General features: G+C 38.7%; 1 protein-coding gene and 1 long non-coding RNA gene across 3 annotated transcripts; both read left to right on the top strand.

Annotated features, from left to right (window-relative positions):
• The first annotated feature begins 296 nt into the window (after positions 1-296).
• Positions 297-14,817, top strand: LOC124142867. 2 transcript variants are annotated; one of them, XR_007218676.1, is made up of 4 exons: positions 297-317; positions 11,261-11,371; positions 14,025-14,145; positions 14,780-14,817. It is a non-coding gene; the product is annotated as an uncharacterized LOC124142867 (long non-coding RNA). The 2 variants fall into 2 exon arrangements; XR_007218675.1 differs by lacking the exon at positions 297-317 and adding an exon at positions 9,742-10,525.
• LOC124142802 (small serum protein 2-like) lies at positions 1,413-5,981 on the top strand. Its single transcript, XM_046511462.2, has 4 exons — positions 1,413-1,711; positions 2,964-3,078; positions 3,694-3,814; positions 5,804-5,981. Exons 2-4 carry the CDS (start codon positions 2,985-2,987, stop codon positions 5,922-5,924), a joined length of 336 nt encoding a protein of 111 aa, XP_046367418.2. The 5' UTR covers positions 1,413-1,711; positions 2,964-2,984; the 3' UTR covers positions 5,925-5,981.
• Positions 14,818-15,215: the final 398 nt, after the last annotated feature.

Here is a 15,215-nt window from a genome sequence, read left to right as displayed (position 1 = left end):
TTAGTCGTCGATCATCCATAATCATATCATACATTTATCAGCAGTTTCCATAGTCGTGGCAGTTGAAGGTCTCTCTGATATTGCATCATCTTCGAGTCTTCTTTTCACATCTTGAACTCCGCTGGCCACCTCTCACCAATGGCAAAAAGAAAGTCATCTTCTAAAGTTAATGTTCAATGTCATCTGTCACCAGGCAATAGATCAAGAGTCATTGACAATTTACGTCAATACCAGCACAATCAATGAATATACTCATATAAGTAGGACGAATGTACCGTTAACTGCCCATTGTTAACAGGATCTGCTCCTGTAAACAGGTGAGTTACACTACCAATTAGATATCTGATAAATGCAGAAACGTACATCTACCATTGTACGATATTTGGTGGTTTTTTTGTAAACGCCTCAATCAGCAATATGACCAGAGTATGTAAATATTCCAATTGCAATAACATTGTCATAGCCCGATGAATATTGTGACATTCACACTGTGTAACATTAATTGTAGTATTTGATATTAAGTAATGTCCTTAGTGGTGGCAGTTGAAGGTCATTGATCATCTTCGAGGCTGTCTTTTCCGATCTTGAACCCTGCTGCCCATCTTTTGACAATACTACTATTCCACACAGAGCACGAATCCCACGAATCCAACGAATCGCCACGATTTGTAAATTTGAGGAATCGAGAGGACTCGAATTTAGTAAATATTATGGTCCAATTCGTGACGCTCTATGATCTAGTTACGATACAGGTACGATAGAGTTACGAATATTCTTGGGATTCGGCTGGATTCGCATGAATATTGTCAAGAATTCACTACGATTTGCAAGAAGCTATTAAGAATACTGCACGAAAGTTAGGAATCAGTTAAGAATCAGTTAAGAATACGCCGAATGCATGTACGAATCAGGTACGAATAAAACTGAATTCGTGACTATTCTTGACAATTTTTGGGGTTTTCCCTCAAGATAGCTATAAAAAGGCCCCCGCCCATGCTTTGGCATCAGCTTCAAAATGGATGGCATCTTGCTGAATCGTGAATTTCGTGTTATAATGGCACAATCGTCAGCAGCTAATGACCTGAAATCAATGTTAATTTCCTTACATACCCAATTTGTCGGCAATCGTAGTTGATTCGTGATCGGATCGTGAGCTTCGTACCTGCTTCGGCGTGTGTTCGTGGGATTCGTGAAAGATTCGTAGCCGATTCGTCGTAAAGCCACGAATTCACGAATTCACGAATCCCCGAATGAGTTAAGAATACCTACGAATGCCTACGAATCGATTACGATTCAGTTACGATGCCTAAGAATGCATCACGAATTTGTTACGAATTAACTACGATATTTTTTTATCGGGAGTTCGTGGCCAAAACGTTGAACAGCTCAAAACTTTTGCCACGAATTCCCGATAGCTCAAGAATTGAAAGAACTAACTACGAATATATGCGAATCATTTAAGAATTTCACGAACTGATAACGATTCAACTACGAATCCAAAAAAATATCAATTCGTGGTCTGTGTGGAATAGTAGTATTAGTTGACTCCATGTCTGATTGTTCAATGTCATCTGTCTCCTGGCTACACCGACAGGACCGTATACGCCAATACCATCACAATCAATGAACATACTCATATAAATAGGACGCACGTACCGTCAGCTGCGCATTGTGATCACACGCATTTGGAAAGTACTTCTCCCGTAAACAGGTAAGCTACACAAGAAATTATCTGATAACTGTAGATCTACTTACAGATTACGTTGTAAAATATTTCTTTTGTATGTTTGGGCTTTTTCTTTACGCTCCATTCAACAATATTCCAGCAATGTGACGGCAGTATGTAAATTATCGAGATGTTATAACAATGTCCTAGCGATGAATACTCTTACCTTCACACTGTGTAGAATTATTCGTAGTATTCGATATTACGTAATGTCTTAATGTCATTCCTTGACATACTGAGGCCCTCATGATGGACAGATATATACGCCGCACTCTTCTGCACTTGCAATATTCCTGCTCTATGACGGCGGCATGAGTCTGGAGCAAATCGGTATTATGAACAACGATCCACGCAATTAGGATACAATACCATGCTGACGACCACGTCACCGAGCCTGAAGGCCGATCCATTTAGTTGCCTATTACGAGCACAGGCTTCTGGGGATCTATATTCTTAATTGGCATCTGCGTGTGTACAATATAATTATACTTTGCCCACGTTCTGATCCAGCTAAAACTAACAATTTCACACTTGGATTTGCCAAAAAAGGACATGGGATGGCTCGTTATCTGAATGACAATTTAGTGACTCTATGTGTTATGAATATGAAGCTGTTAGGTTCAGCAAGTTGACGCTAAGTTTCACTTTGCCGGCTTGTTACAAAATTTGTTACAAATTAGTTACGATAACCCTTTGTCTCGTCCTCGAATAACAAGAAAGAATGAAATGTCCCTGCACAACAATCTGAGGAGTAATTATGATTGATGGCTGAATTGCGTACCAGTTGCATGCGATCTATAACCCGTTTTCTTACATTTTGAAGTTGAATAATAATTTATCCTTTTAAGTGTTCTTAAACTAGATTTTAAGTATAATCTGTGATACTCCAGTTGATTTACTGTCCATCAACGATTGGTTTTAAACAGTTGAAATGTATTTATTATTAATGTGTGACTCCTCGTCACGCTACGGCTGAAATATTGCCGATGTGAGGTACATCTTAACTCACTCTGTCGTGACAATCACCATTCGTCTTGTCCCCTAACAACACGAGAGGTTGATATGCCCTAGTAATACGCTCTTTGATGGTACTTGTGTACTGAGCAATTTTGATATTACATGTTATACTAACAGTGTGTCAAATCGCTAAGACATTCTAACATTTCGTGACTCTTTCAATCAAAACGCTCCTTCTTCATAGTGGGCATATTTGCATCAACTGTTACTCTTCTTTCAGAGAGAACCTCCAGTCAAATACATGATCATGTATATGCAAGTTATCATTCTTCTCCTCCTGGTCACCTTGACCCAAGGGTCTGTTAGCCGTGGTATGATTGAAAAGGAAACAAACAGTAAGTTGGAAATCTGAACTTCTTCATGCATCTCTCTAATTTAACATATCGTATACGCCAGAACAACTGACAAACTGGGACGCTTTTTGAGTGAGTGAGTGCGTACGTGGGTGGATGAGTTGGATTTTACACCGCTTGTAGCAATTTTCCAACTATAGAATGAAGGGAACACCAGCAATTGGCTTTACACTTTGTTCTCATATGTGCAATTGAACCCAGGTCGTAGGCTTTAAGAACTAGGCTACCCCCACCACCGATGTTGTTTTTTTTAAATCAAACACAAGAAACATGAAACTGAAGTTTTTTTGTAATGAGTAACTTTGCATATATACCACTTCTACACTGATGCCCACATCCACACTCACGCCCACCCATCTGATGCACTGTCCGCCAATGCCGCTGATCCTCCAAACCAGGTTTAACTTTTTTAAGAATTCTTGTAGTAAGGAGGAGGAAGGATCTTACTCGTTACAGCTCCGTTGTCTAAATGCGCATCCCCTTCAAGTCACTCAAAGAATTCAGATGTCATGATCATTTGACAAACTCACTGAAATAATCACAAGTATATCCTATATATTGGAGTGACCTCAAGAAGATAATAAATTACAATTTCAGAATGGGGGACAGAGACTTCATATTGTAGTTACCAAGGTATTAAGTTCCTGCCAGGATCGACGTGGAAAACAACGGATTGTATAAGGTGTTCGTGTGATGAAGGCGGACTCTCCTGTGCGGGGTAAGTAGACAACACTGCAATGTTATTTCTTAAAGAAAAGCCAACTATCTTATATATACTTTCTTATGCTAATGTCTCGTCGGCAATCAGAATGTTAATCAGAGTGATGTTGTCGTGATGGACACCTCGTGACCAATCAACATGGAATGTGTTTCAAAGGCATGAAAGAATATGTTTTCATATATCGTAATGATCACCAAGACTTTTCTCACTACATGAAATTATCAAATAATCAAATTATATCAAACGTGTTATTCAAATATAAAATCAATGATGACCTTATATATTGAGATGGCTGTGGGTAGTCTTGTGGATAAAGCGCTCGCTTTCAAGGGCTCGATTTCCCGCATGTGTATAAAATGTGAAGCCCATTCCCTGTGTCCACTGCCGGGATATTGCTGTCAGTGGGGAGAAAGAAATACTCGATCGATCCATCAACCATTCGTTCACAGCAAAAAGCTATTTTAAAACAAAATCAGCAATAGTTCAACTTATGTTACACAAAATGCCGAATATATACAGATCGTTCACAGTTTGATAATATACTGAACCGCAAAAGAAACGTCACCCAAAGTAACATTGCATGAAAAGTTGTCATTTAAATATCTGGGTAATTGTTGTCTAAGTTTCTAAAATTTAACATTACCTTGTCCGGAAAAATGAATTTGATGATAACAAAACAAAGCAGATGACAATAAAACCGATCGCCCAAACGCATCACAGCAACGGCCATGGTAACCCGATGCACGTGAGTTCCGTGCAAATTGAAATGCACATGCGTTCCCCCATTTCTTGCCCTATAAAAGTCCACCCAGATAGGATAACATCCATTCGTTATTGAATTCCTACCACATGCCAAGATTGACAAGAAATCAGCGACACCAAGCCCTTGGACGACTGCAAGCTGGACAAACCGCCCGGCAAGTAGCCAATGCATTTCAAGTCCACGTAAGGACCATATGCAGGCTCCAGCAACGGTACCAGACCACCAACACTACAAATGACCGACCACGTAGTGGAAGACCAAGGGCAACCACCCGACGTCAGGATCGTCAGATTGTGCCACAGCATCTTTAAGATCGCTTTGTTACTGCTGCGGAAACTACTCGACAGACCGTGCGTCGTCGATTGACGAGCAGACACCTCCACTGTCACAGGCCACACCGAGGACCCATTCCAGCGCCGGGACCGTCTTCAGTGGGCAACACAGCACCAGCATTGGCGCCACCAGTAGTGGAGAAGCGACCTCTTCTCAGATGAGAGCTGTTACTATATCTCAACAGCAGATGGTAGAGAGAGAGTCTGGCGACGCCGTGGGGAACGTTATTCGGATGCTTGTGTTGTTGAGAGGGACTCGTGGGGTGGTCCGAGCATCATGATGTGGGGTGGAATTGGTCTTGGATGGCATCAGAACCATGCAGGGGCCTGTCCTCAGCCCCGATTAAAATCCCATTGAGCACATGTGGGACGAGATTCAAAGACGGCTGAATGACGTCCGACCAAGGCCGACAACTGCAGTAGAGCTGTGTCAGGTGTTCCTCAGAGTGTGGGCTCAAGTGCCTGTGGCCTTCATCAACCGCCTCATCCATTACACGTATCGAAGTTGCACGGCAGTCATCAATGCACATAACGGACATACGAGATACTGACGTGTGATGCCATTTTCTCAGAGACCTGTGATGGTTTCACCTTAAGAACATTTGACACTTTAATTTCAACCTTGATGATCAGTTGTGCCAATTTTCATCTTTTATATGTCTCAAAGTATGTTTACAGTGTTTGGACAAATAAGGTTTCTCATATATCTATCCATGGTGACGTTTCTTTTGCGGTTCAGTATATATATTTATTGTGAAAAGAATTATGAATACGATTCTGAATATTGATATCATTATGAATATTACGCAGGCAACTGTGAGATGAGCAATATCTTGTGATTATTAGTTGGAAGACATAACACAATGTAACCTACTCGCTTTTTATTTCTAGGTTCGGTTATGCGGGTGGGGCATTTGGGGCACCTGAAGGCTGTAAGGTTGTCAATGATGCATGTGAGCCTAAAATGGTGGATGAAGAGGATGAGCTGCAGGACTGCACGCCGGGAAACTAAAACTTCTTCATGTAAAATGTAATACTATCATGAAGTAGATAAACCCTAAGAACCGTAGCTGTGTCGTTCTTTGTTTACAAGACGGTAGTGCTCTACCTGGGTCGGCGAGCGTGCAAGCAAGGTACACGAGCTATGGAGTGATGTACCGGTCGATTAGTATTATTATTACGATGTCAATCACTGGACTGGATTATTTACTACAAACGAACAAACTAAAACATTCATTCTCATTCGGAATTTTAGCTAAGTCATATTCATGTATGGAGGAGTTTATATAATAATAATTCAATATGCTAAGAGTCACCTGTGAAGGCGTCAACGTATACGCCAATACCAGAGATCGGTCTTTAACGATTTCTATGGTATCATAATTTACGCATGTCCTGTCCTTAATGTGAGATGTGTCACACAGACCACTTATTGACTGAATGTTATATTACTTGTTCATTTGCACTTTTTTTTCATGTTGTGTATATAACATATTACACATAAATAAAAAAAATCTTTCTCGAAATTGATGTTACCTGTCAACGATAACTTCAACAGCATTCTTTCAAGTAGCCTACGCCTACTTGTATATGTAATTTATGGAACTCAATGTTGAGAATTATTTACTTAACGGCTTAACAATTCAAATGATTAATAGTTATTGGATGGCGTGACTTGAACATTAACGTCACATTGGCAATAGCGTAGCCATGTAAATACAGACTGAATTGTGCACGTATCGATTAGGAACAGCTGTTGCCAGTACAAACCTAAATGGTTTATATATCCCATTACTGGACCTAATATATTATCAATAAATATAATATTATTCTGTACAATATTCCATGAAGAAGACGGTAGGGTTACTAAGAAGTGAAAAGTTTTAGAGTCCCGTTTACAGTGTATAGACGTGAATGTTTAATGTTCCCGTCGTGGCTTTGTTGCAGTTCTGCTATATTAATTAACTCCTTTATGGACTCTAAAAGGTGAAGTGAAAAAGGGATTTAGATTCGCGTTCAACAATAATTAATTCACTTATACAGTTTACAGTCGCCCAGCCGATTGGTCCTTTGTTTATTCCCCCAAACCACATCGAGGCTCTTTCTCAACTGCACAGGTACCGGAACACTTAACGTTTGTATGAACGAGTGAGTGAGTGAGCTCGGATTATCACCGATTTGAACAGCTTTAGGGTTATATCCACGTGTCCGTTTGATTTGGAGGAAACCCTGTCTTGGACAAACTTGCTTTGTTTGTTTGTTTGTTTGTTTTTGGTTTAACGCCGACTCCATATTCAAGACCAGACAATCAAGTAACTGAGCAACATGCACAACGTTCAACGGCGATAGCCTTGCTACCAGCCCAAGTAGGTCGTCTCTTGCGACCAACATAGGCTACCGGGGACGTTTTCTAACCCTGAATCCTCACAGGTTCCCTATTTAGCCGCCTTTTACGACAAGCAATGTGTCCTCTGGATACACTCTGTCCCTGGTCCCCGCGGTGGTAAATGGTTGGAGATATTTCATTAATTAATTGATAATTCTTCGCTAGGGGTGGTCACTTTGGTACTCAGCTAAACTTACGTTAAATGCAGAAATGCATTTCATACGAGGTTTTTTAAATCAAATGCTATAAAGCCAATCACATTTAAGAGAATCATTTTTATATGGATTTTTTATTCAATGTCAGATCAAAACTATGAAACACGTTTTATGTCTGGTATACTTATGTCACATGTATATATTAGTAAACACATGTTACAACACAATGTCTTCTTTAAAACATGCAGATGGTAAAGGTGTATAAGGTGTATATTACCGAACAACTGTCATTCAAAAAGCAGTTAAATGTACCAACTTTCTACCCGATGAAACTCATCTCAATACACCAATACTCGGTTTCTGAAAAGCGTTTCTGTGAAAAAAATCAAGTGGTTGAAACCGATTCTACTGTGATATACCATGAATGGTCTGTATTCTTAAATGAATGCAAGATATATATTTTTACAATAATTAATTATACAGGAGATATTATTTATATCTATTTCTTTAAGTACAAGTTGGAAATATAGTAGAAATTGAATACAGAAAAGGGGAGTATCTCAATTATCATCTATAAATAAAGCGACAAACCTCTTTCCATAGCCAGAATAAATCTCTGCTAAAAGCAGTTGTGATTGTACGATTCCGAGTGAAACACGAGCGACGTTTCGATGTAGGTTCTAACACCGTTATCCAGCAAGTGACGGTTAGAACATACGCCGAAAAGTCGCTCCTAATTGTAATAAGTTGTTCATCAATATATCGTATCCTTACTTTGAACTTCAACTTATAAATGCCTCTCAAGAAGACACTGTTAAATAGTAATGATGCCAGGCGATCGCGAAAAGGTGACATGTTTCACTAAAACTATTTATTTTAAATTTATTACACATCCATTCATAATTATTTTATATGTATAATTTGGGATAATTGGCAAGAAAGAGTTCCCAAATATCTTTTTTATAATAAGGTATCATTCCAATTGGTAAACATTTCAATCTCCATCATCAAGTGAAGTAAAACAAGATGTCACGCATTTTCAGTTTGAACAAAAGATACATTTGTCATGACATAATCAGTCAATACGTTGACGTACATCTTTCCGTGACATTTTCAGTCCATACGTTGGCGTAAATCTGCCCTAGACATATTTATAACTTATGTTTCTTTGAAAAGATATCGACAGTACTCTTCAGGAAAGGCACCCCTTTCTGACTAACATAATTTCACCTTATTGTCGTACATTTTAATTGATACAACAACAAATACGTACAACATGTTGACTTTGAACAACATATTATGAATATGATATCGTTTTTTGAAGTATATACGTGTTTTATATTATGAAATAAGGTAATTGTAAGTGGTTATCAACATTTGTGTTTCAGTATCATGGTCAATAAAGATATATGCAGCATTTCTTTCTAATATATGTTTCAGCACTGTTTCGAAAGATCACAATTTTAGTTCTTTTTAATTTACTGATAATGCCCATTCTTTCGTCTTTGTACTTATAATATTTAATTTTCATTGTAGACCAACAAACGTTATCTGACACTAAAATGACACCGTCTGCAAAAAGGAGCATTAATATTTCTATCACATCTGGAAACATTTCGATATCCTGTTTACTCATGCTTACCATTGGCAGCTTTTTCGTAACATAACTCATTTATGAAAATGAAATTAAGATCGGACTCAAAATATTGCCTTGTCTTAGGCCCAAAGGACAATCAAAGAAATCTAAAACACAATCCCACAACGAACACATGATCTCACATTAGTGAGTGAGTATGGTTTTACGCCGCTTTTAGCAATATTCCAGCAATATCACGGCGGGGGACACCAGAAATGGGGTTCACACATTGTACCCATGTCGGGAATCGAACCTGGGTTCTTGGCGTGACGAGCGAACGCTTTAACCACTTGGCTACCCGACCGCCCTGATCTCACATTAGAATACGTTGATTTTAGAATAGTAAACATTTTCCCACGTAAACCAGCTTTTCGTAGACTTGTCCATAGCTTAAAGCGATAAACAGAATCACAAGCCTTTTTAAAATCAACAAATGCTACATACAATTTATGCTTAAATTGCATCTATTATTTCGTTTTCAACAATGGGTAAATCTAGCATAACTTCATCAACATCCGTGAAGCATTCACTGAAATACTTTTGCTTATCATCAATTGCCGTAGTGAATATTGGATCATTTGAATAAAACTTCTGAAAATGACTTAGCCACTGCGATTTTGTTATGTTATCTGCAGCAGAAGGTCTATTCTTGAGAAATCGTATTTGTTTCCAGCATTATTCCAAAATTGTTAATAAACATTTTTCAGTTTGTCTCGTCTGTGTCTACACATATCAAATTTGTATTTCCGACGACAATTTCTATATTTATCCCTATTTTCGTAATTTTCCATTCTGCCAAGACTAGAGCGAGTAGTTCTAAATCTTCGTAGCGCTTTGCGGGTGTTACGTCTTGCAATTCTACACCCATAAGTTCTATTTTTATCATGTTCAGCCTGACACAAATATTTGTTCCAAAACTGAACCGCCGTGATATTGCTGGAATATTGCTAAAAGCGGCGTAAAACCAAACTCACTCACTCACTCCAAAACTGAAACCAATGATCACATCGAAATCAGCCTTGGCCCATGTGTACGATACATACAGGTGTGTTTCAAACGCCTCAGAATGTTCTCACATCTTTCATGAGAGATGCCTTGTATTGGCCATGTGATGAGGGATTGGTCGTCGATCCACCATAATCATATCATACATTTATCAGCATTTTCCACAGTGGTGGCAGTTGAAGGTCTTTCGGATCTTGGATCATCTTCGAGTCTTCTTTTCACATCTTGAACTCCGCTGCCCACCTCTCAGCAATGGCAAAAGGAAAATCATCTTCTAAAGTTAATGTTCAGTATCATCTGTCACCAGGCGATAGATCAAGAGTCATTGACCGTTTACGTCAATACCAGCACAATCAATGAATATGTTCATATAAGTAGGACGAATGTACCGTTAACTGCCCATTGTTGAAAGGACCTGCACCTGTAAACAGGTGAGTTACACTACCAATTAGATATCTGATAAATGCAGAAACTTACATCTACCACTGTACAATATTTAATTATTTTTTTTTTGTAAACGCCTCAATCAGCAATATGACGACAGTATGTAAATAATCGAGATGCAACAACATTGTCCTAGCCGATGAATAGTGTTACATTCACACTGTGTAACATTATTTGTAGTATTTGATATTAGGTAATGTCTGAATGGATCCACGATGCCCTGTTCTACTGAGGTCCTCATTATTGGCAGACATATACGCCACACTCAGCAATATTTCAGCTTGACAGCGGCTTTAATCAAGAGCAAATCGGTATAGAAAACCACGATCCACGCAATTAATATACGATGACTTGCTGTCGACTGAGTCACCGTGCCAGACCAGCCGATCCATTCAGCTGCCGCCTACGACAAGCCTAGGTTTGCATAGGCCTCTGGGGATCTACATTCTTAACCGGAATCCCATGGTTGTACAATATAGTTATACTTTGACTCACGTTCTAATCCACGTAAAAGTAACAATTTCAGACAATATTTTACCGGAGGACATGAAATGGCTCATGATCAAAATGACAGTTTAGTGATCAATATCTGTCCAGTAGCAGGCATTGTGGTTAAGCAAGTTGATGTGAAGTTAACTCTGCTGACTTGTCGGAAAATAACAATTTCACACAAGTATTTTATTTCTACCATTGTTTTAACTCATATGTTACCCTTCTTTTAGAGAGATCCTCACCTTAATACGCCATGTACGTGCAAGTATTCATTCTTCTACTCCTGGTCACCTTGACCCAGGCGTCATCTTCTCATGGTCAGATTGAAACGGAAACAAATAGTAAGTTGGCAAATATTTAGTAATTATATACCAATTCTACACTGTTGCTTTTTCTGTAAAAAGATCTTGGCAAATACTGTACTCCCTGCGGTATGTTTTAATTATTTTCTAGTGTATCCCCCGTTGATTGGGAAGTACATATACTTGGTTTTCGAGTGCATCGAATTTAGTCAAGTGTATCTAGCATTAAAATGTAATGTATTTTTTATTATTTTCTAGTGTATCCCCCGTTGATTGGGAAGTACATATACTTGGTTTTCGAGTGCATTGAATTTAGTCAAGTGTGTCTAGCATTAATAAATAGCAGACACCCTTAAGGCGGCCATATCCATCGAGAGAAAATGGATCAGAGTTCAAACATAACGTGGGCGGTCAGAGCACACAGTCTCGAATAAATAGAGTTTGATAACCTTCTTGCACCAGTTGGTTTTCGAAGTAAAGAGGCTATTGTCGCAATACAACTGACTGGTAAATAGTCAATACCCGTCTGTGTCACGATCACCAGGATTACCCATTCGTCTTGACGAGGATTTCATTTCGTTCATCCAGGATCTGAACTCAGAGATGAGACGTAATGCTAAGAAGCACTTTGTATGACTGAATGTTTCATATACTGTGGACTAAAACAGATTTGATGAACCAACTCACAAGGATGGCAAAATTGTAAATGATTCAAAGAGAGACATATGATACTTCCTCAAAAGTTGTACACCATTCAATGAATCAGTAATGTTTTCAAAAAGTATTTTAGTAGATACTGTACACTTTACTGCTTCAGCTGACCTTGCAATCAACGTGTTAATGGAGGATTGAAATTGGAAAATTGGGTTGTTTAAAACGTAATCCTTGGATAACTAATTACGTAGGGTGACTTCATTTTTAAAACCTTGTTTCACATCCTCCAATACAAATCGAAGCTGGTGTGATACAAACCACATTAGAACCTCGGTAAAACTTTCAAAAGGTTATATGACAGACATGTTATGACAGACCTCTACGTTTAGCCTGTTAAGTCTTCAAGGAGAAACAATGTTGGCGACATGACTTAAAAGACGTTGCGCTGCCAGGGAAGTTACTGGTATGTGGAGTATCAGGTCTTCCTTGCAGTTGTCTCAGTTCATCCATCTGGTACTCAGTGCTTTGTCACTTTGTCACGTCAAAAGGTTATGATGTTGATATACATTGGGCACTCTAATCCCAAGTAACCAACCACTAAACCTCCTTACCACACCCTCACCAACATACATCTTTTGCACTGTCCGTATATGCCTCTGAACCTTTCCCTGGACATTCCTTCAAGTGGCACAAAGAATAGTCAGACTCTTGATTATTTGATAAACTCATAGAAATAATGACAAGCATATCCAATAAATGGGAGTTACACTAGTGCCTAAAAGTGCATTCCCTTAAGACGCGTTGAGAACACGTGTAACACGCATGTGACACGGGTGCTTAACGGTTTGCACACGGGTTGAGCACCCGTTGAACACGCGTCTGCGACGGGTGTGCAGCGCATGTGCAACCCATTGAGCACCCGTTGGTCATGTGCCATGCGTGTAACACAGGACCGGGTTTCAGTTGAAGTTAACAAATATATCAAATGAATACTAGCGAGATAAATCAAAACAGTGAGATGTGAATCTTGAGTTAATGAGCGGCCACCAGACCATGAACACAAGGTCGGCCCGTCTTAATTATTGTTCGGTTGCTGGACTTTTATGGCATGAACCATTTCAGGAGGGTCCAGTCTAACCATTGTGGCTACCCGACATTAGAACAGTAGGGAATTTAGAATCGAGTTTATTGCTAGGGGAACCCCCGAGTTGACACGATTGTCGTGGGTTGGTATATGTTCGCAATTAATGGAGTAAGTTTTTGTAAATTGCTGATATATTCGTTTTACGTTTTGCCCACGTGAGTCAATCCAGGTGGCTACAATTATACCGTTTTTCGTTCGACATTTGTTTAGATAGTACAATTATGATAGAAGAGCCAATACTACTTACGTCTTATTATTTCACGTAGGAATATATTTTCCCACACCCCACTTCCTGTGGTTTTTGTTTTGTGAGAATAATTAAGAGAAAGTTTTGTGTAGGACCCTAACATTTATCACTAATTCTAAGAGGATATTGGAAATTAATATGAACAGCTTTGTTGTCTAACTGTTGATAGAATTTTAGATCTTCACAATCACCGAATGTGACCATGTGACCTCGTTAGGGTTTGTGATTTTTACATTTGCCCAATGACCACAGTGGTAACCTCCCAAAACCCCTACATCCCATTTCCCCTACAGCTTAAGACAACAAAGTTCACGGTCCATGGCACTGCTAATCCCTAGTCTATTACCTATTTCATACAATGGAACAACCCAAGAAACACGAACAGATTGAGATAAATATTAAATTACAATTACGATATTATTCAAATTTCATAATACATTATAATAAAATACAGTGAGTATTGCTGGGGATACCGGAGGTGACAGCTTGTTATTAGAGGAAATTGGCTGTGAGTACTTATACAATGTGAAAGGGATATCTTTAGGATTTTAATCCTTTCTTTCTCTGTGGGTATGAATCATGTCAACGATCAGATATTACAAATTACAAAAGAAAAAAGTATTCAATGTATGTGGTTCTCATTTCAGAATGGGGGACAGAAATTTCATTTTGTACTTACGAAGGTATTAAGTTCCTGCCAGGGTCGTCATGGAAAACAACGGAATGCGAAGAGTGTTCGTGTGATGAAGACGGAATGTTCTGTCAGGGGTAAGTAGATAACAATGTGGATATTCGGGTTTAGAATATGTCACCGTCACAAGGAAGTAGCGACTTAATGCGACTCAGCGAATTTGCTGATGTTATCGCACCCAGTGGCGTGGATTGTTCCCCATAATATCCTTCATTGTATTGTCTTCTCCATACTCCGCCATCCTTTAGTTTGAGTATTGCTGAGAGTGTCATTATATTTTTAAGCAACGAACACAAATAATCACCCTACACGTATGTGAAAATTGGTACTTTGCTACAATAACTATACTCAATATTTTAAGTGATGTTGTCGGACATATCCAACCTAAATGGAATGTGTTTCAAAGTAATGGAAGAATCTGGTTACATATAATGTTCAACCAAGACTGTTCCTACGATATCAAATTTACAAATAATCAAATGATATCCAGCGTTTTATTCAAGTATCTGATTGTCTTTCCTCCATATGATGACCTCATATAGTTTGATGACAGATATTGATATGAGTGGAATTATGAATATGATTATGAATATCGATATGATTATGAATATTACAGCAGCAGTTTACTGTGAGATGAACAATGTCTTGTGATTATCAGTTTGAAGACAATGCAATGTACAAGTAACTAATTGTCTCACATTTTTCTTCAAGATTCGGTTATGCGGCGGGGGCACGTGCTGCACCTGAAGCACATGAAGCAGATAAGCATTGAAACCGTGTTCGTGTTTTTCTTTGTTTAAGAGATGGTCATGGTCTACCAAGCGAGCTAGATACTAGTTTCACCAGTATTTTTCGATTCACAATTTAGAGAGCAACCTATGGTTTGAAGAATTGTCATTGATAAAGTACTCACGGAAATGAAAAAAAACTTCTTTTTTTCGACCTCAGATCTTAAATAAATGCAGTTAATATACAAAATATGTAAATATTCAAACAACTAAATTAGTACTAATTGGGCCGTGGCACAAATACAGCGTATCAAATGTTTTTATGCCTCTTTACACGTAGAAGTGTGTATAAATGGGAATAAAACAGACTATTGTGAAACAGGGAATAACCAGGCGTAAGTAGATCAAGGTGACCTATG

The sequence above is a fragment of the Haliotis rufescens genome, unplaced genomic scaffold (assembly GCF_023055435.1).
Source record: "Haliotis rufescens isolate VD_foot unplaced genomic scaffold, xgHalRufe1.0.p SCAF_59, whole genome shotgun sequence".
Classification (NCBI taxonomy): domain Eukaryota; kingdom Metazoa; phylum Mollusca; class Gastropoda; order Lepetellida; family Haliotidae; genus Haliotis; species Haliotis rufescens.
This window is presented reverse-complemented; position numbering and strand designations above follow the sequence as displayed.